Source organism: Epinephelus fuscoguttatus, linkage group LG17 (assembly GCF_011397635.1).
Source record: "Epinephelus fuscoguttatus linkage group LG17, E.fuscoguttatus.final_Chr_v1".
NCBI lineage: Eukaryota > Metazoa > Chordata > Actinopteri > Perciformes > Serranidae > Epinephelus > Epinephelus fuscoguttatus.
Genome location: NC_064768.1, coordinates 38,347,308 through 38,369,608, shown reverse-complemented (window position 1 = coordinate 38,369,608; position 22,301 = coordinate 38,347,308). Strand labels below are relative to the sequence as shown.

Genomic DNA, 22,301 nt, shown 5'->3' with positions numbered 1-22,301 from the left:
CTCATGTCATTCTTTCAAGGGCAAATGACCTATTTGGCTGGTGCCGGGGCCTTATTTAAAACACACACACACACACACACACACACAGTACACACACATGCTGGAACCAGAGCACAAGGAGTAGATGGAATTTTCTCTCACATTCACACATATTCTTCAGTCTGCTGCCAGTCTGAAGGTAACCTTTCCCTTCCTCCCTTTATCTTCGTCTGTGTAACACCTTCTCCCCACTCTGTTTCTCACCTCCTTTCTCTTGCAGCACAAAAGGACACCTCGCTAAAAGGTGAGCCTGCAACGAGATGAAATTTAATCAGACAAGAGGGGACGTTTAATAGATCGCCGAAGGGAAAAATAAACACTTCTCCTCTGCTTTTTAAAAACAAGTCCGAGTGACAGCCACCTCGACAGAAAACGCCCCTAATCAAAACATAACTGTAACTGTTCCTCGCCACAAAGTAATAACCACTGACAAATTGAATTGCATACTTTTCATGCCACTTGTGTCATCAAGTGTTTTGTGAGGCAGCTAAAATAGCCGGGAAATCGTTTACCAAGGCAGCGGACGGCCTGTGCAGTCAGCAAAAAAGGTGACGGGTCATGAATTCTGTTTTCCACGGGGAAAAAGAGGATGAAAAACACTTCTGAGAGACTGAATGATAGAAGAGCCACGTTGGTCTTAAAGCCTGACGCGGTCAAAACACACCGCTGTGTGTGTGTGTGTGTGTGTGTGTAAGGCTCCTGTGCAAAGCACCTCCTAGATGTGTGTTTATGAGGGTGCTTGTGTCTTTGTGTGTGTGTTTGTGTGCTTCACACAGTCTGAATTCAGGTTTGGGTGTGTTAACATGCACAGATTTGAATGCAATTTTGTGACTAGTGTGTGTGTGTGCGTGTGTGAATGTGCATCCACTTTCATAGGCGTAGATTTGGAGGAGGGTGTACGGGGCACATCCCCCTCAACCTTTAAAACATGTGCATTTAGCCCCTGCAATAAAAACATTAAATTAGCAGAGGACTTTTATTGTGACCAAATTTAAGTCATTTATATAATAAATTAATGCAGCAAAGGAAAAAAATGTTGCATAAAAATTCACCAGAATGCAGAAAATTATGTGTTTGATGCTCAAAAATTTTCTGATAGAGACAGCTTGATAACATGTCCACTAAATATATTAAACTGTGTGGACCCCGATCTAAAGCAGTAAAGTAGTTAAAAAAGACGACCGGTCCGACTCTCATGTGCATCTGTGCAAAGCTGGAGCCGGGATGTGATTCAGGGCCTAATGTCAATATAACAGGCAGCACCAGCATGTGAGTGTATTGATCAGAGTGATTATACAGTTATAAGCACTTCCTCCATATCTATATTTAGCATGCGCTACTCATGTAAACTAATTGGCTGGATTCTATTTCCTGGGCAGAAGCAGGATAGACGAACATAGACGTAAAGGCTGTATAAAATAATGGACGTAGCCACCATGACATCACCCATTGGTTTGTGGTTTCCCGTCTGATGCCTCAAGTTTGGTGTTTTGGCTGTTGCCATCTTGGAATTTTGAAACCAGAGATGATCATATTTGGATGAGAGGGCGGAGCTGTGGAGGAGCGAGGGGTGGATCAGACTGTGGTGACGCCTCGCAAACAGCTGGTCACGCAAAGCAGCCTTAATTTTGTGTAACTTTAAGCCTTAATGAAATGTAAACAGGTGAGTTATATAAAAATTCACCCCTTGTATAGAGGTCAAGAGACAATAACCATTTTTTCAACCAGGCATTATTTCTGCTGTAACATTGGGCATTTTAACATGGGGGCCTGTGGGGACTGACTCGTTCTTGGAGCCAGCCTCAAGTGGCCATTAGAGGAACTGCAGTTTTTGGCACTTCTGCATTGGCTTCCTTTTTCAGCCTGACAGGTTACCACTCGGTTTTCACGTTACCTGAAGGCCACTGTAGGTGGCTGTAAGTGAGAGGTGAGCAGAAGAGTATTCAGCTGGCTGCAATCTGCAATCCTCACCGCTATGGATGCCCTTAAATTCTACACGCTGATCAAAGCGTGTAAGATTTAGTGGGATTGCAGTGAGGACTGCAGATTGGATAGATTTCCTTCAATGTTCATTTTTCAGTGTTTAATGAGAGCTGAATTATCCACAGAGGTGTCTTTGTCTTCAATCAAACAAACCAAGTCATTTAAACCGAAAAACCCCACTGAATAAAGCAGGTTCAGGTTAAAACATCCATGTTTTTCCGATCACACACACTCGTCGCAGAGGGGCTGCTAAAGAATAATGTGAATGGCCCTATTTAGAGCCAGAGTTTGGTTTGTCAGTCCTGGGCTACTAAAGAAACACTGCAGTGCAACATGGCAGTCTCTGTATACGAGGATCTGCTCCCTGTGTAGATACAAACGGCTCATTCTAAGGTAACAAAAACACAACCATTTTTATTTCCAGGTGGTTATACACCAAAGAAACTTATTCTATTATATTTCATTTCTGCCAACATGTCCTCCTAAACCCTACACACTGCACCTTTAAACCCAAGTAGCACAGGGGGCACACTGGGAGGGCAGAACAGGGGTGTGTTCGGGGCCTGGCTATTGAATCTGTAAACCAGTGGATATGTATTCATACATATATATATATAAGGTCTATTTAAAAGTGCAAAAGCAGGTCTGTGGGGGGGGGGGGGGGGCAGTCCCCTCCAGACCCACCCATCCTGCCAGGCCTGTTAATCATCATGTTTCTGAATTTTATTTTCAGTATTGATTCATCTGCAGATTTTCTGGGATCAATATTTCATTCTAGAAAATGTCAGGAAATAGTGAAAAATGCTCAAGTTCCCAGAGCTCAATATTACATTTTAATACGACTTGTTTTACCCAACCAACAGTCCCTGACCCAGAGATATTAAATACCAGTGGCATAAAACAGAGCAAAGCAACACATTGGGAAATTAAAACCCGGCGAACTATCACCTCTGCTTGATAAGAAACCTACATTATTTAACAGGTATTAAAATTCTAGTTGATTGAATTTCTATAGATTGAATAATTAAATAATGTAGCAGTCATTTCAGCTCTAGCCTTGTCACGCTACGTTTCAAGGTCGATTTGGTGCTTGGAAGCAGGCTCAAACGTTTCTGGCCTAGTGATGATGCTGTAATAAAAATGGGCTGCAGCTATAGTGCACAGGCTCCTCTCCACGGGGCTACAAATTAAACCTCACTGGAGACATGCGGGCCGATCTCGTCGCATTTACAAACCAGCTATCTCTTTTAATTTCAGTGGCATCTCAACACAACATAATTAGACATAATAATGAGTTGAGATTGACATTTTTGTGCTGCAGAAATTAAGATACACAATTACAGATACACAGTTCAGTGCAGCTGATCCGTAGAATCGGTAGTTTGCTTCAGGCTGTTAAATGTACCAGATGGTTGGGGTTTCACTGGTACACGACTATTCACAGAGTGCCAGACAAGAAAAACACAGAGAGCTGTGCTAATTTGACTTGCAAATAAATATGTCAGTGTGATTGCCAACACTTGCTGACACTTGCTGACACCCGTTATATTGTTTCATCCTGGAAAAGTTTGAGCAAAACAAATGTGAAGAGTTTTCTGTGAAAACATTCTTTCGCTCTAGTTTTTAAGTACATGAGAATATATCCAAACCACTCAGGTTCAGATTTCTCCAAACAAGCTGTGTGTAAAATTAGGAGCAGCAGTTCAGCATTGTTTTCAGCCACAGTATGAAGAGCGACATCTGATTCCAGTGCTCAAAGTTCAGCAGCAGACAATGTCTCCCTCATGTGGTCAAAAGCAGGAACAACAGGTGAGGAATTTGTTCACTCATTAATTCCCTGAGCCCACCAGACACTGACCAAGTCTTCTCCAACAACACCAACGACTGCCAACATTCTAATGTCGTGAAAGTGTTTGATTAGGCCTGCAAGCATGCATACATATGAACACACACACACACAAACATTGACAGACTCATTTACGTAATTAATGGAATAAAAACATTTGGAGTATCTCCAGACTTCGGCCTCAAGGCCAAACTTTCAGCACGCAGCAGCTTTCTGAGGGATTTGGGGCAAATTCTATCATGTTGGTGTAATTACATTACATGAGTCACTGTGACCGCGGGCAATAAAACGCTAATGTTTTTCTAAATGCCAATTTCCTGCGACAAGTTAATTTCACCTCTTTGCACACTGCCAAGTCCTTTGCTCCCTCCATGCACAATGCACAGCCCAAAATCAATTAACAAGTTGGACAACAGAAATATGAGCGTATATCGTGACCTTCTGAGCACACTTGAGGAAGTGTTTTCACCGGAAATGTTCAGAGAGACTTCAGACTTTATGCAAAACATCCTGCAATATGTGGAGAAACTTTGCTTCACTGCAGCCAGTGGTCAGTCAAGAAGTCTGTCACTCTATCAGTCAACTAAAGCTCTGAAGGCTCTGTTCAAAAGATAGTAAAAAATATTCATAGTTTGTTTGGAGTGAAAGGTTTTTAAAAAGGAGAAAAGATCCAGAGTTAGGGTGTAAAAATAGACAGTGCAGGTCCTCCAACAATGTGTTGGGTGGAGCTGGGCCCTAATGAGTGATTGCCAACTTGTAAATAAGCCTGTGTTCAAAGACCAACTCTCATTAAATTTAAAACAGTGCCATTTACTATACATGCCCTTGAAAAAGAGAAATGTCTGTCTTTTTTTTGTTTTTTGTAAAATAGTCAATAGCATCAATTAAAAAAAACGGTAAGTTTATTCGAAATGAACTATAATTAACTATTAAAATTGTTAAATTAAATTAATAATTACTCATTTTCTTTGGTATTTTTTACCATATGCAGATATACAATGATGACGAGGTGACGTGCACAACGGTGCGCGCTGGGGAGAACTTGCTTTTTGTCATATTTGCTGAAAGTGTCACTACATCCAGAGAGTGTGCTAAGATCGTCCGCAACTGGACTTGCTTGTGTTTCTTGAAGAAGTTTCGCCTCTCATCTCACCTCTCAAGAGCTCATGTGACCCCTATGACTCTGCAAGGGTGGGTAGGTGCGAACCCTTGCAGAGTGTGTAAGGGTTCCCACCCACACAGGGTTTATAGCCTGCACTTCATACCAGTCATTTATAACTGAAGAAGCTTCTTGGATAAGAGGCGAAACTTCTTCAAGAAACGCAAGCAAGTCCAGTTGCCTACAATAAAGCACTTACGACTGACATGACCTGGATGACTGAGAATCTTTACCCACAACATCCAGAGAGTGGTACATGAGACTGACAGTTCGTCCTGCTCCTGAAGGCATTTCTAAGGATGCATTCACACTGGCGCTATTTGGTCTGCTTTAAACGAACCCTGGCCCGCTTCCACGGATAGTTAGGCTTGCTTGGAGTGGAACGCTCATTCGATCTCTGGTGTGGGCCAAACGAGCGAACCCTTCGATTCGTCGATGAGCCAGGTTTTCTTCTTCCTCATGCTTTTTTTCTTCCTGGTCAGTGGTCGTTTCGGGCAAAAGCGCCCCCAAACGAGCAGCTGTTGTAACTGCGTGACGTTGTCCAGGTGGTTTGGTCCCTTTTAAAAAGTGTAGTGTGAAATGGAACCGAACAGAGCTAAGGAGTCTCTAACGCAGCTGTAGATCATGTCCTCACAGTCAGGGGTGTAGCACTAAATTCAGGGCCCTATGCAGTCTCTATGGGCCTCTTGACCTTCTTGTCTTGATCCGTGTCTTTCTCAGAGCAAACTTTATCATTTTACAGTTAAACACTAAAATATGTGTATTTTGCAGACGAGAAATAGGCGATGCAGTTACAGAATCTTGATTCATATTTGATCGGCGCTTTCACATTTGACAGTTTGACTGCAGTGTGTTAGAGGCTCCTTAGCGCTGATTGGTTTTCATTCACGTGGTGGATTCTAATGCCGAAAACGCACCAAGCCGTGGCTGAGTGCAGAATGTGGTGAGCTGCGGTGCAGTTTCTATGGAAAGCTGCGATAGCCAGTCCGAGCTGCAGCCGGTTGATTCTGCGGAAACTAAAAGTTCTGTTACAAAGTATTTCTACCCTCCTGTATCCAACATGTCTCGTGCCTGCAAAAAAATCATATCATTGCACCGAGTGGTACCACAAGGAGGCAAGGGAAAATAATTGTTTTTCACAAATGATGTGTGTCACAAACCTCTGTCAGGATAGGATACGGTAACACCGTCTCTTCCTGCACATGAGAGAAGACCCTCACTGGCACATGTCCATTAATCTGAACCCAAGCTATGAGCTTTTCCCTAAACCTAACCAACAGAGAGCTTCCTGGCAGGAAGCCCTGATGGCAGACTTCTTCCAACAGCTCTCTTCTTTCGGCTCAACTCTTTCAAACGTTGAGCCTGGACAGCTGGCCTGAATTTCACAGCAACATGTGTCCACATATATGACTCAGTCTTGATTCAAACAGGCTGAGGTCACGGCCTCTGTGATGATTACAGAAGAATTGATTGAACTCAAATTGGATCCCGATTTAAATCACTGTAAACTCAAATAGAGTTTTTGAAGAGGTGCAGCCATGAATAATTTGGTGCTTCCTATTCTGTGGTGCTAATTATGTAGTGCAGTTTGTGTCTGGTGTTGTTCTGTCTGTATTTTTTATTGTTGTTTGTACTTTGCGCTGTTACTTGTGTTGTTGTTGCTGAGTCTTCTGTATCTTCAGGCCCAGCTAGGGACAGGCACTGCAAATTAGCTTTAACTATTAATGTTGTGATGTGTGGCATCTATGTATGCTACATACTTGTCCCTATACAAATAAATAAAGTCATTTTCAGGCTGCACTACTTTAAAGCTGTGTACACCTGGTATTAACATGCATTTTGGATGATCCAACCACAAGCTGTCAGCACTAAATAGAAGTGTTAATGACCACTAAGACGCATTGTGATCCGATCATTCAAACCACTTGCCAAGGTGGTCTGGGACACATTTGACACATATCTTCTGTAGTCCAAACACTTAAGTGTCCTGATGTGTCAGTGAAAAGGACATCATCATCATCATCATCATCAGTGCAGGATGTGGTAGTTGTTTGGATGGCAGTTTGCTAACGCTCTACAACTTACCCATTTCATGTTGAGTTTGACGAAGTGTTGTGTGACTGTCCATCGTTTTGCCCTGTGGAAGGAGAAGGAAGTCTGCTGACAGCGAAATCTCCAGCTATGCTCACACAACCACAAACATAATTAGCGAGCATACTACAGAGCAGCTAGCAAAAGTGTGGACGTGGTAACCGTGCACGGGGCAGTAGCGAACACAAGGTGTCAGCTGGAGACGCATGACAGACACAGGTGTGAACGGCAACATGTCTCGACTGTCCACTTGTGATCAGATCACCCAAAACACATTAATACCAAGTGTAAACAGGGCCTTACTCTCGCTTCAGCCATGTTTCTTTGATTTACAGACAAGTGACAATGCAGCCATCTTGTGCTTTTGATATTTAGTTGAAATTTGGCCAAATTTCAGAAACGTCTGATGTTTAAAATGGGAATGGTAAGGTGGCAATTCTGGCAAGTGTAAGTTCAAGACTGATCCTCCACAAGCCAAGTACTTTATCAGCTGTTCCATTTTTCACTAGGGTTGCAAATCAAAAGTTTCATCATGATGAGGTAAGTTTTCAATTCTTTGGACAGCGATACGATATTTGCACGAACTGCCACGACCGTTTCAATTCGATTCAATCCAGGGGTCTGTGATAAATATGAGATAATATCAGTAAATATCCTCACTATCTTCTTCCTGGCTGCCTGCCATTGTCTGCCTGGCACCAGGCCCGCTAGAACTGTTTGAATATGTTGAAGATAGCAATATGTGTCCATGTTTTCACTTCACATTGATCATACTGGATAATTGATCACTGAATCTATTTTAACACCCTATTTGTTCACCCTGGATTTCAGTCAACATATGTAGACAGCAAGTTTTAGTGGCACATAATACTAGCTGCTAAGACGTTGCCATACCTTTAAGTTGCAGAAATGCTCACTCTCTTCTTCAGCTACCTCTCTGTTTTCAGACCTCATCATCAGTGACCCTGAGCGTCTTCTCCTCCAGATATGATCAAACAGCACTGGCACTGTTCCTGAGATCAGAACTGAACACATTAGAAAACACTGATGCTTTTGCTACAGAATCATTCTTTAATTAATTGAATAATACTACTCTGCATGTGCTGACAGGGTGAGACGCTGACTTGTTTCTAATGTGCCTCGACTGGTTTGAGGAATTTGCTTGAATCCAGTTTCATCATCTTGACACCAGCTGAATGCTTCCATCCCAAACCTTTAATCACTGCGAATGAATCCAGACACATCACAGCTGTTGTTTACAATTTTATTATTGTTATTGTTTTCTCGTTGTCAGATAAAAGCAGATAGAGGAGCAGAATAATCAGAAACAGCGTGCAGCTTTGGGGTTCCTGTCCAAAGCCGGACGAGAGAACTGTCTGAGGTGAGTATATATTAACAACACAGGGCAAACCCCACTGTCATAAATGCTACATAACACTGTCCGTATCGTCAACAGTCACAATAATGGCTGCTGTCACTTGTATGACAGATAGCCCGTCACACATTCATGACACAGAGATATTCTGAGGTAAGCTAGAGTTGGCTAGTGTTGTACTGAGCAAATAAACATCTATGTACTGTATATCTATAGTGTCGTGACTGTGTCATATCCTGTTCCTGGGAGCACAGTAGCTCATCTCTACCTTGGCATAGCTTTGGCATTAGGAGGTAACATGGTAGCACCCTGTTGGGGGCCAAGAACAAGCGCCTTTGTCCATTTCATGGACATTTGGGGAGTAACTCCCACGGCCTTGGGCCAGTAAATATAGGGGACTAAGTAATGCAGAGTTTAAAGGAATACTTCACCTGCAAAATGAGCATTTGTGTAACAACTACTTGTCGTGTGTTACCTTGAATTACTGAAGAAAAATGTGTTGTTCTTGCATACCTCTATGATGAACGGAGGATCCATCAAGGGCGAACATGCTTCATGAATTGAAGTAAATGATGAGCACGTTTAACAACACACAAAACTGTATCAAAACATCCATTTACAAACCCTCACACAACTCAAGCAGTATAATCCAAGTTTTGTTTATCCAGTCGTATGCTCAGTGTCTCCCAAACACATGCATTTAAACTACAATTGCCACCTCATGGTTGTATGCCTTTGCTAACCAGTTAAGTTACAATTTACATCCATGTCCATCCAGACTCATATGTAGCTATGACAGTTGACAAAAAGTACAGATGTTGCTGTAAAGAAACTTCATATTCTAAAATGAAGATGCTTCACACACTAATTCAACCCAACAGCACAGAGGATCTATACAATCAGCACAGTTTCAAAAAATTTGTGTCACAAATTCAGTATCTGCCCAAATGTCTCCCCTTCTGTTCCTGAGATACGACGCTGAATAATGGCCAGAAAACATGATGACGTCACAGTGAAGTTGACATTTTTGTGGGGTCACACTGACCTTTGACCACCAAATTCAAATCAATTCATTCTTGAGTCCAAGTGGACATTTATGCCAAAAATTTGAGGAAATTTCCTCAAGGGGTTCTTGAGATATTGTGTTCTTGAGAATGAGATGGACACAGTCACAGTGACCTTGATCTTTGACCACCAAATTCTACTCTGTTCATCATTTATTCAAGTGGACATTTGTGCCACAACCAGAAAACTGGATGCCTGCGGCCCCAGCTGTCACTGGTGTGGGGGCAGAAAAATTTCGATTTAAAACATGTCAGTACAAACAGTCTAATGCACGGCCAAGTGGCGCACAATGCTCACGGCTTGAGTGTTTTAAATCTTTATGTTTTAGTGAGAATGCATGTGTCAGGGTTTTCACACATTTTTATGGACAAAATTTCTAAACTTTTCCATGACTTTTCTAGGGCTGTACCCAAATGACAATTATGTCAGTCAAATCAGATTTGGCGTTAAATACAAATATTCAACTATTCGTCCTTTGTTTTTTTTCCTTTATAAAGATGTAAAGTTTGAACAGGGCTCACTGGGACGTTCAGTGTGACAACAGCATCCATGTTATATAGTAAACCAGCTGACGGCACTAACAGTGGATCAGAATCATTTTTAGCCGACATCAAACAAAAGCCAGACACTGTGTTGTATTAAGTTGCTCTGAGCTGTAACCTCACCACTTCTAAGCAGAAGAGAGAAGATAATGTTGTCTCACAGCTAGAATGTTTCTCCTCCTCTGTGCCGCTCCATCAGGAGCGCTCACTCCGCAGCAAAATCTGGGGACCAGAATGTTCCCAGAAGTACAATGTATAGCACCCTGACCTAGACTTTTTCAGGACTCATATTTTTTTGCCCCACTTGCCCAGGGTTTTTCAAACATATCAGACTTATACTCCATTCAGAAAGACGAAACACGGGAAAAAATACACAAACATACCTGATGGTAAACAAAACAGTACACATAACTGAGCTACGTGATGTCGACCGCTACATTAAATAGATTTGCCTTTTTGTTACATTACGTAAAAGCTTATCCATGGAAAATTACTGAAACAATTTCATCACACACAACAAAATCCCACGACTTTTCCAAAACTTTCAAAGGTTTTTACAAATGCCATGACTTTTCCAGGTTTTCCATGACTGTGGGAACTCTGAATTGTGTTTGGGAGACACTGAGCATACAACCTGGATAAATGAGACTTGGATTATACTGCATGAGTTCTGTGACAGTTTGTGAATAGATGTTTTTGTGATATAGTTTTGTTGTTGTTAAATGTGGTCCCAGTTTACTTTGAGTCATGAGGAATGTTTGCATTTTTTGGATTCTTCGTTCACCATAAAGACATGCCAAAAAAACAGTTTCCTTCACAAATTCAAAGTCACATGTAGTAAGTAACTGACACACAAATGATCATTTTGTAAGTGAAGTTTTTTAAGGAAGCTATTCAAGTTTGACAAATAACAGTTTCTATATAGTGCTAATGTAATTTGAAGGAAAGCACCCACAGACGTGTATATTCTCTGGGTTATGTACATGTCGAGGCCCAAATGCAGGTAGTCGGTAACGCTTCCCTCTTTCAGTTATAGTGAGATCCACTTTGAAGTGCAGCTTTGCAGTCATACAAACTTACAGGAGCTTAAGCTTTAGCTTATTCCAATAGGAGAGAAGGTGCTTGTAGCGTGTAAGCTAACGCATCACTTTTGATCACATTTGTTTTAGCGTTCTTTCAAACGTTAAAGAAAAACATAAACTGAGTAGACCTGTGTGTGTAGTCTAGCTTCACTGGCTGAGTTGAGGATTGAGACAGACTTTGAAATGAGGATATCCTCCAAAAATGACCAAACAAACAGCAGCATTCAGTATAACAAAGAAGACCGATGACAAAGAGATACGATGATATATTGTCTTAGGCTTGTCTTGCTAATATAAAAAGGTATAAATAACACATCCTGTTTTGGTTAAACACAGTTATGATGAGGAAAATCAAGATGAAGAAAAAAAAGCGGGTGTTAAGACAACTCTTCACTGTCCTTATCCACCATTTTTTGGGATTTCCTGAGATTCCAGTTGTCCCTCAGGGCTTTACGGATTTGATAACAGCACTCGTTGATTGATCGACTGACTGAATCAATCGATTGATTGAGGTTAGAGTCTTACGAACCAGATGGGTCAAAGACATTCAAGCAAGCGCAGGGCATTCGTATCACCATTAACTGGATACTTGATAGCGTACTTTAACCCCACACCCAAACACACCTGACCTGCAGGCTCAGCACGCTCGTGGCACCACAGTCCATCAAACAAGCGCTCTGAAAAGGCTAAAAGAAGGCATGTAGCAAAGAAACAAGAAAAGGCTTAGCTTAAAATGGGCGAGGTATCTTTTACATAATTCTCCCTCTAAGGATTTTAGGCTTTTTAATACCATCTTGGAATGCACTATATATTGATATATATATATACTGTATATTGCCGTTAATATAAGCAGGATTACTGTTGATAAATACAGTGGTCTCCTTACCATCAGAGGCACCTCAGCGAGCCTCAGCACCCCTCTCCCTTTGATTTTCGGGTGCCACAGGCCCCAAAGGCCCTACGTGTGGAGGAGGAGACACTTATTGTTTTCCTATTTCATCTGATTAAAATTCAAATACGATCCAAACTCCACCGGCTTTGGTCACTCTTCATCCACAGTCTCCCTTTTTGAATCCTCCTCTTTCTGATCCAGGACCTGAGGGGTGGGGCTCGGCAGGGCTGCGACCTCTGTAGTAGCCAATGAGGAGGGGTCTTGTTGGTCAGCAATCCTGTGGGAAGATGTCTCTTCCTGTGGAAAAGTATGGATGCATACAGTTAGTAAAACCGTTGGATTTACACTGGGAATCCAACTGATTATATACATGTGAAAAGTATGAAGTGGCCCCACAGCAGCTTGGATTCATCAGGCTCTACTGTCTGCTCTGGCAGTTTCCTATCAGACAAGTCAACCTGTTTAAGAAAAATTCTATCACATAAATGTGGCTGTTCAAGGCTTTTGCAGTGAAATAAAAAGGTAGATAACTCCTCATTTCATCTTCATGAATCAGCTGTTCCTCTTCCACTGCAGCACTTTCAAAGTGAGCAACAGGAAAACATTGAAACAGGGTGTCCGACAAAAGTTGAGCTCAAAACGGTGTCGCTTGCAGCCAGTGAGGACACCTCTTTCGTTGGCTTCAAATCCAAAGTGATGCCATAGTGCAGCAGTTTTAGTTTTTTTTGAGAAACTCTACCATGTCTTGCCTCATCACATTAACTTTCTAGTAAACAATCACAACATGCACCGCTCTTCCCTTCTCCTACCTCTGCTGAAATCTGATCTCAATCATGTTGCTGTGCTCTAGGGCTGTCAAAAAAAATTTGAAGTACATAAGTATAGTATAGTATAAAAGAAATATATTAGAATATATACTTTTTTTATAAGTTTGAACCTAAATTTGATAATTCGAATATCATTAATAATTAATACTATCAATAATGTTGTATATCACGGCAAATCCCGTTCAGGCGGAGATGGCTCGTGCACAAGCCGGGGCAAGGAGGGACGCAGCGACGGAGGGAGAGGCGCCGATGGAGGAGCCCGCTGCGCCAACACCACCCACTGCGCTGTCCGCGATGTGTGACCTGTTCGGGGAGACATACAGGGAGAGTGTTGCACCTGCTGCCTCTCTGCCTACCCTTTTTGAAGAAGAGATGAAACGTTACCAGAATGAGACACCACTACGAGCCGACCAGGGTCCACTGTTGTGGTGGAAAACTACCCACTGAAGTATCCAAACATTGCTCAGATAGCGAGGCAGAAGTTGGTCATACCTGGCACTTCATCCGAGTGTCACATTCATATTGCGCCAGCAATAAGCATCTTATTTTTAGGGCTGTACCCAAATATTCGGATATTCGAATATTCGTTCTATGGATAGGTATTCGTTATGAAAATTTGGTATTCGATATTCGTTTTTTTATTTACTTTTTTATTTTTATTTTTTTTTTACATTTTTTTTGGTGCTAAATGTAGTCTTTTTGTTGTTGGTAAATGTAGGTTATCAATAAAAATCAAAACTTTTAAACTGCATTGTTAAAAATGTGAAAATATAGTATCGCCTACCAACGGAGCTTGTGCGCACGACACGCTTGAGCGCATCTGTCTGAGGTTGTGGATCAATGCCAAGTTTTACCACTTTATCACTATTCCTCTAACTTGTAGCTGTTTTTTTCGTTATCTTTTGAATTTAATATGAATTATGGAACCGTTTTTGTCAACGTTTGTTTCCCCCGTTTTGTACAATAAATTATTGTTTAAAGTTTCAACAAGTTTCTTTTGGAGTGCGTGACACAAGTGTGTTTTGAAAACGACCGCGGACTGTCACCTGCTCAACGCATCAGTACCTTGGGATGCCATGACAATAGTAGCCAATAATGTCAAACTATCATTTACAGACCGATTTAACAGACGATCACTGCTGCCCGACCCGCAGGTCCATTTGCGGGTCCCGCGGGTTACGGGTCGACCCGCGCATCACTACTCAGCTCAGTCTATAAAGGCTGTACACACAACAGTAAGGCTATAGACATTATATTCTATTCAGGCCGGCAGAACCAGCAGCACATCGGCTCTACAGTGCACGGCACTGCTGATTAACCATTTTATTGCAGCACAGAGTGTCTGCCAGCAACCAATTACTTGCAGAGGCTTCCTACAACTTGTTTCAACGGTTCCGATTTAAATCAGAAGACAAACTAAACAGGATGACTAGCCAATGTAAAAATCAAAAGAAAGCATAGAATAATGTACTGAAGAAGACTGTTGTGTCATCACATTTTTTTGTGGTTTGAGAGCAAAGATCCAGTCGCTGCTGTGCAAAACTCCACAATACAATTAGGTCTGAACCCCCCACCCCCCGATTCTGAAATTTCTCCTGCCAAGTACCCTTGACATACGTCAGCCAAAAGATGCCAAATTCCTTTGATTTCACAGAGGCAGCTTACAAACCAGCACAACATATTTTTTTAATGGACGAGGCATGATACGATTCATGTGGGTCACATTTTCAGATTGTAAAAACTGGATTTATCTCAAAAAAATCCCGTTTGTGTGTCGGAGGCTTGCACAGATTACTTGTTGTTTTGCATGAGCAATTGTTTCCTCAAATCCCTACATCAGAGGTGGCGAGCGCAAAGCTAGCATGACCCGTAACGTCAACATTCATATGGCAGGTTGAAACACACCAGCCTGCTGCTGAGGCTTTACACACTGTCTTTATGTTCTCCTCTCCTGCCGTGACAGCTGAGAGACAACCTGCAATGTAGCAAACTGGCTCTTATGATCACCTTCCTCTGACCTGGCTAAACGTCGGCATGTATGCAGAACACGCGCTTTTCAGCTACAATCACCACAGCCAACGTATCCTTCTACTAGTTGTCTTTCTTTTTAATCAGCCAGTAAAGTGGCACCAGGTTGACTAACCTGCTCTGAGAACCGATGATTCACCTGATCGCCAAACTCGTGCATCTCTCCTTCCTCACCGTTTGAGTGGCAGCTTGGACTTGGCACCTCAATTCCATGGCTTTCCAAAATGGCAGCTTCTGGTTGTGTCAGAGGGAAGAGATGGAAACACTGTAAATATAAATGTACATGTTCATTTTCCATAGTGTAACATGGCCAAAAGCCTCCTCCTGTGAGTCTACATATCGTTGTTGTCATCAGAAAACATTTCTCTCCACCCTAATTTTCCATGTACACTGATGATGACATTTTCCTGGTTTGGAAATGTTCTCTGTCCTTTAAATAAACTACTGAGAAAAGGCCTTTTTTCCAAGCTCATAAAAAGTTGACCTTTTAGATACACATGGACAGCAACAATACACACAGTATTAGATCCTCACCGATATTCGCTCTTCTCTTCATCTCCTTCCGACGGTTGGCAAACCAGTTGTACACCTTCAACGCCGTCACACGCTCAAACTCTGACAGCTTACAGCCTGGGTGATGAAACACACACAGTCTCTCACTTAAAGTGCCAGCAGATATGGCTAAACCACAGGATCTCTGTGGAGACACCATCCACACCTGACTCACGTGAATTCATTTTACAGAGACATCTTGTACATATTTAAGGATAACAGATTTAATTCCACACAAAACAAACCCCTGGTGCAGTTTTAAAAGGTCAAATAAATCACTCAAAAAAGATGGTAGGAACTCATCAGTTGGGTTATTTCTAGCAAATGCAACTACTGAATTTATTAGATGTTTTTAATTACACTTAAGCAATAAAAAGGTCCTGTAAGACTTAGATTTAAAAAGGTGATTCGCATAAATACTATACCAGGCATGAAAAGTCACCCAGGGTGTACAAGGTGACACAAATACAACCCCCCTATGGGAGGCTGGGGGCATGACCCACTAGGAAGATTTTTTTTTTAAATTATCAGCTTTATAATATGGATTTACAGTTGATTTAATCATGATGATATTGAGAAAACTCACCCTAGAATTAATGTAATCTTACTGCTACAAAACCAGGCCCAATGTAGGCGGACATCAGTTCAAATCTCACACCTGCCTGAACATGTGTAATTCTCTAATCCTGAAATAGAATCAGATAATGAGCGCTCGATTCAGACGTTATCACAAACACAACCACCCATCTTGCATATACTCAAAAAAACTTTGTCATTATCACACTGCTGTATAAATACAATGTCTTAACCGCTGTCTCATGACTTAGTGTCATGTTGCAAATAGGAGATGACAGTATCAGCCTTGCTAATATTATCTTAGCATAAAGAAAAAACATCAGTAATGTTTTTACAGGGTATATGCAGGAATCCTGAGGTTAATTTCAATACCTTTTTAAGACTTTTTTAAGACCTTCCAAAAAAACCTTAACACCTCATCGCCACTTCAAGCTGTCGTTAGCAGTAACGCATCTTTAACTTACTAAACAGTTGTAGTTTGCAATTAAATCTATGGAGCACAAATATACAACAGAACTCAGATAAGATGAAAAGGAATAAAGCTTGAAAGAATAAATTAAACCAAAGGCAGGTTTATTAAAATAAACCTTAGGTCATAACAAGTAACACAGCTCTACAGCTCAACATCAACTATTCAAGGCCAACTTGATGAAAACAACAACCTTATGGCTAGCCCCCTGCACGTGAGATTTAGGGCTGACCAAAAAAACTGAAGTTTTGTTCGATGGCACGGGATTCGATTGTGAGACAAAAAAATAAATAAATAAATAAAAATAAAATCAAACATTCTGCCTTTTTTTTCTCCCGTTTTTTGGGGGGACCTTGAACGCAACACGAATCATGCTGTCCATTTACGGTTGTTTTTTCCCCTTTAGCCATTTGTAAACTCAAAGAACAAGAAGCAATGTCTGTTAGGCATATAAGATTTCATGTTCCAGTTCGTGTTTTTAATTGATTGATTGTTTTTGGTTGACACATGCTGCTCTGAGTCGCACATTTGTCTGCTTGCGCTGCAGTGCACACCGAAGGTTTTAAATTTTAGTGTTAAATCAAAAGTTAAACACTACTTATCAGCAACTAGAGGTGTTTTTACATTTGTGAATATTTTTTATCTTAATTCTAAGGTTTTTTTGACAACTCAGACGGTGTGGTTCTCCATTTCATTTCCAGAGACTCTGCCATTGCAATTTTAAAAACTCATCAGATCTACATGAAGCACACAGGGGTCCTTTTTTGGATTGAAAATGTTGAATTTTGCTGAAGGGGGGAAAGTTCTGAAACTTGTGTATGTACACAATTTGTTTCATCAAGGCTAAGTTGTGCAAGAATTATGAGCACTGTTAACATTTCTATCGTGTTTGTGGTCAAGTGTACTGACCACAAACATGTTGAAGAGTTATTTTTTTACACTGTCCATTCCCAACCTCTCCCATTATTTACACAGACTAGTTTCCATCCATGTGTGCTTCACACACACCTTCTGTTGGCAGCAAGGAAGAACTACACTATCAGTACAGTTTCAAGGAGGACACCCGAGATTAATGTCACCAATTTAGTATCTGACCAAATGTCTCCCCCTCTGTTCCTGAGCTGTGGTGTTGAATAATGGCCAGAAAACATTATGATGTCACAGTGAGGTTGACCTTTGACCTTTTGGATATAAAATCTCATCATGTCATCATTTTATCCTGTCAGACATTTGTGTGAAAATTTGTCATTATTAGTGTATGAATTCTAGAGTAATGGCCAAAAACATGTTTTGTGAGGTCACAGTGACCTTGACCTTTGTCAACTATTCAAATCAGTTTATTGTTGAGTCCAAGTGAGCGTTTTTGCCAAATTTATAGAAATGCCCTTAAGGTTTTCTTGAGATATTGCATTCATGAGAATGAGACGGACAAGGTCTCCGTGACCTTGACCTTTGACCACCTAAATCTAATGAGGTTATTGTTAGCCCTTTGTAAACAGGAATTGTGCAAATTTGCAGGAAAGCCCAATCAGTCTTCTTTCAGCACTGGCAGTATAAAAACAAAATCGCGGAGTTCGGGGCAATGGGGGGCGTGAGCAAGTAACAAAACGTGTAGCTCAGCGTGTGACGTAAACAGTGACGTGAGAGGGAAGCCGCGGCTGGTCAGTCCTTCACCGTCCCCGTCATCTGACGGTTAATGGCCTCTTCGTTTGCGAGGACAAGGAGGGCGCGCAATTCCTTGTCTCCCCAGTTGCTCATCTTTACAGTGTCTGTCAGGTTTGTGTTTCCCTCTTGCTACTAGCTGCTCGCTAATTCCTGCTATCAGCTGTTTCCTGTTTATCCACCGCCAGTGGGTCACACGTGCGGCGTCATCAACAGCTCCTCCCACAAGTCATCAATAGCCCCTGCCGTTGCGGAAGACCACCTCTGACTTTTTAAACTAAAAGGGTTCCACCAATATGTCTACCCTACGAGGCGGAAAATTGGGCACCTCAGATCAACTCGCCAATCCAGCTCTGTGTGTCTAAACGCTCGCAGCTTGCCGGCAAAATGGCCCAACATTCGCCAAAAACCTGGCAGTGTAAAAGGGGCTGTTGAGTCCACATGGGCATTTGTGTCAAATTTTACACAAGGGGTTCTTGAGATATCGTGGTCAGGAGAAGGGGACGGACATTCGTAAAATCCAAAAACATGCCTCCGACCACAGCTATCGCCATCGCAGAGGCGTAAAAACGTGTAAATGTGAATACTATGCTTGTTTTGCTTCACAAGTAACATGGTGTTGATAAAAATCTACCTAGTAATAAAATAATATTCATATTAAGGCTGCGACTACTATTGAATTAATCTTTTACTTTCTGATTAATTTGTCTTTTACTCTGTTGAATGTATTAAAGAATAAGAAGTGTCCAAATTCAGAATCTAAAATGATTAAACTCCTTATTTTGTCTGATGAAGAGTCCAAAAGCTCAGGCTGGTTACACTGATAGGAGGCAAAGAAAAGTGGCAAGTCTTTATATTTAAGAGGCCGTTAACAATAAATGTTTGGTAGTTTTACTTTTTCAATGACTGAAATGATCAATTATCAAAGTAGCTATCACATGAATTACCTGTCAACTCACTAACCAATCAATCTGATCTATTACAAACATCAAAAACTAGCACGCAGCATGTCATTTTGAACAAGAAACTTAAGAAACTTGATCTAAGCTATGTTGATCAGCTGCCTGAGGACGTATCTGACAGGAGCACGCCTCCATACAGTCCCAGCGCCTCTTCCTACCTGGTTTCTGAATGACAGAGTTACAGGCGTTGGCAATCTCTTCTCGCTTGGCTTCATCTGGGTACTGGTTCTCCATGAAGAAGCTGTAAGAGACAAACATCCACAGTATTGGAAACAGTTAAATCATGTTGCATCATAGCCTGCACATTTATTAGAAGATGGCACCAGTCTGAGCAGCGCTCTGTACGCCCTCATTTTACACCTCATCTACTTTTAGTCTTTGTATTGAACCACAAGAGAGAAAGGACAATATTTATACAGTGGAAGAGCTACAGGAGAGGTCGTCACTGCAAAGGAACAGATTAATGGATGCATTAAGTAGATTAATTTCTGCTATTCAAGCACTGCATCTTTAAATCTCTTCCCTGGCCTGGAAATATGACTGGTGAAAACAGTAACTTATATATTCAGGTAAAGATCAGAGTAACCTTCCTTTTCCTCGTCAAATTATCCTCACTCATGTCTCGTGTCTTTCTATCCCTCCAAGGCTGAAAAAGAATCATCATCTCACATTACAAAACACACAGAGATCAATTTCTTCCAGCCCTCTGTTCCTCTCACCCTCTGAGTTGCCCTATCCTGTCCACTCTGTCTCAGACACACACACTCACACACACACACACACACACACACACACACACACACACACACACACACACCACATCATCTTCACCTCTACTGTATCGTCCTTGGGTCTAAACTAGCTCATAAAGATCAGCACTGCGGTAGAATTGCGTAATCCGGGGCCACTGCTGGTGAGTGTTGTCTGAGGGCCTGCGTGGTCTTATTACTGTGAGTGCCCAGACTGCACCCTATACTTACAGCAACCATGTAATAGACAAATCAATTGCACACAGCGGGTAGGACTGTAGAGGAATGCCTACTCCTCTTTCTCTGCATCTTTCTGGGTTACTGAGAAGACTGGCTGGGACAAATATGTTACAGAGAAGCAGAGACACAACACTTCTAATAAACTGGAATTACTGCCTCGTGGCTGTACACCTCCGCGAACCAGTCAAGCTGCAGTTACAGTTCACATCCAAGTCCAAGTAAAATGTTATCACTTCGTCATTTTATTCAATTAGACGTGTGTGAAATTTTGTCATAACTTAAATCATGTTCTTCTTCTCCCTCTCAGCATTGTTTCTCTTCTTATGGATTATTTCAATTTTGTTTTTTTGGTTTGTTGTTCTCTGTGAAGCATCTTTGAGAATCCAGAAAAGTGCTGTATTAATCCAGTGTATTATTATTACTGTTATCAGCAGTAGAAGTAGTATTAAAATCTAATCAGTTCACTCCCGACTCTAAGTGGACGTTTGTGCCAAATTAAAGGGAATTCCCTAAAGGCCTTCTTAAGGTGTTGCGTCCACTAGAATGAGACGGATTAAGTCACAGTGACCTTTGATCTTTAACCACCAAAATCCAATCAGTTAACTGTTGAATCCAGCTGGATGTTTGAGCCAAATTTGAAGAAATACTCTAAAGGCGTTCTTGAGATATCATGTTCACGAGAATGGGACAGAAGGATGGACAGGCGGACAATACAAAAAATAATGCCTCCAGCCTCGACAGAGGCAATGCCTGAGCCCAGAGGGACCCGTCAGGACCCGGCAGATCAGGCCTGGCTTGAACAAACATTTACAAATAATGTTCAGGTCAGTTCAGCCCAAAAATTACAGACCTACTGTGTTTGCTGGGAAACTTCTTGTTCAGCGCTGAGCTACTTAAGCATAGCCCGTAAAAATTCATGTAGATTATAGTTAGCTTGCTAATGATGGAGGACGTCGAACAAAACGCCATCACCTAACATTACTCCACACTCTGTGTCCTTGCTCGGGACATTCTGGCCTTTTCAGTTGCAGCAGCAGCAAACATAACTTCAGCATTGCTGGACAAACCATAAAACAGAGGAGGCAGCGCTGAAGCCATCCATGGTGGATGCTAACACTTTCCTCCATAGCCCTTTTTAAACAGGAACTGTGCAAATTTGCAGGAAAGCCCAATCAGTCTTCTTTCAGCATTGGCAGTATAAAAACAAAATCGGGGAGTGCAGCAAAATGCCGCCTACCTACTTTTCTTTATACAGAATGTGCCTTTTTCGGGGCAATGGGGGGCGTGAGCAAGTAACAAAACGTGTAGCTCAGCGTGTGACGTAAACAGTGACGTGGGAGGGAAGCCGCAGCTGGTCAGTCCTTCACCGTCCCCGTCATCTGATGGTTAATGGCCTCTTTGTTTGCGAGGACAAGGAGGGCGCACAATTCCTTGTCTCCCCAGTTGCTCATCTTTACAGTGTCTGTCAGGTTTGTGTTTCCCTCTTGCTACTAGCTGCTCGCTAATTCCTGCTATCAGCTGTTTCCTGTTTATCCACCACCAGTGGCTCGCACGTGCACCGTCATCAACAGCTCCTCCCATAAGTCTTCAACAGCCCCTCCCGTTGTGGAAGGCCGCCTCGGTCTGTTTAAACTAAAAGGATTCCGCCAATATGTCTACCCTACGAGGCGGAAAATTGGGCACCTCAGATCAACTCGCCAATCCGGCTCTGTGTGTCTAAACGCTCGCAGCTTGCCGGCAAAACGGCCCAACATTCGCCGAAAATCTGGCAGTGTAAAAGGGGCTCATGTTAATTCCAAATCAACCACAATGACTGGGTTGTGTAAATAGTTCGTTTAACAGCGGTTAAAATTCAAGAAGAGTTCATGTAGATGAAGACTTGAAATACGCCAACAATGTGGGAGAGACACGTGTGCCTTCTGACGGTCCTTTACAAGGTGCCACGCGTGTAATCTCTGTATACAGGCAAGCTGTAACCATAGTAACAACAACAGCTTGACAGTGACAAATTCAGTGCTTCAGTAACGTTACATTAAGTGCATCAGGTTCGGGTCAGGCTCAGTTACTACTCTCTCAGGCTCGGGCCAGGTTCTGACATAAACATGCAGCCCGAGCAGCACTTTACTCCGCACTATTAGCGAGACAGATCAGAGCCAGGGAAG

The 22,301-nt window shown here is 42.0% G+C and overlaps 1 protein-coding gene across 9 annotated transcripts in view; it reads right to left on the bottom strand.

Moving 5' to 3' along the window:
- Positions 1-8,372: 8,372 nt before the first annotated feature.
- zgc:91944 (uncharacterized protein LOC436941 homolog) overlaps positions 8,373-22,301 on the bottom strand; it is a 142,281-nt gene continuing 128,352 nt past the window's right edge. For 4 of the 9 annotated variants that reach the window (XM_049602051.1, XM_049602049.1, XM_049602054.1 and 1 more), the window contains 4 exons: positions 19,309-19,391; positions 15,464-15,559; positions 15,045-15,163; positions 8,373-12,371 (listed from right to left, as the gene is read on the bottom strand). In XM_049602051.1, coding sequence (XP_049458008.1) covers positions 12,225-12,371; positions 15,045-15,163; positions 15,464-15,559; positions 19,309-19,391 — 445 coding nt within the window. In that variant the 3' untranslated portion in view covers positions 8,373-12,224. The remainder of the gene's footprint in view (positions 12,372-15,044; positions 15,164-15,463; positions 15,560-19,308; positions 19,392-22,301) is intronic. The other 5 variants (XM_049602053.1, XM_049602057.1, XM_049602052.1 and 2 more) reach the window with 3 other exon arrangements.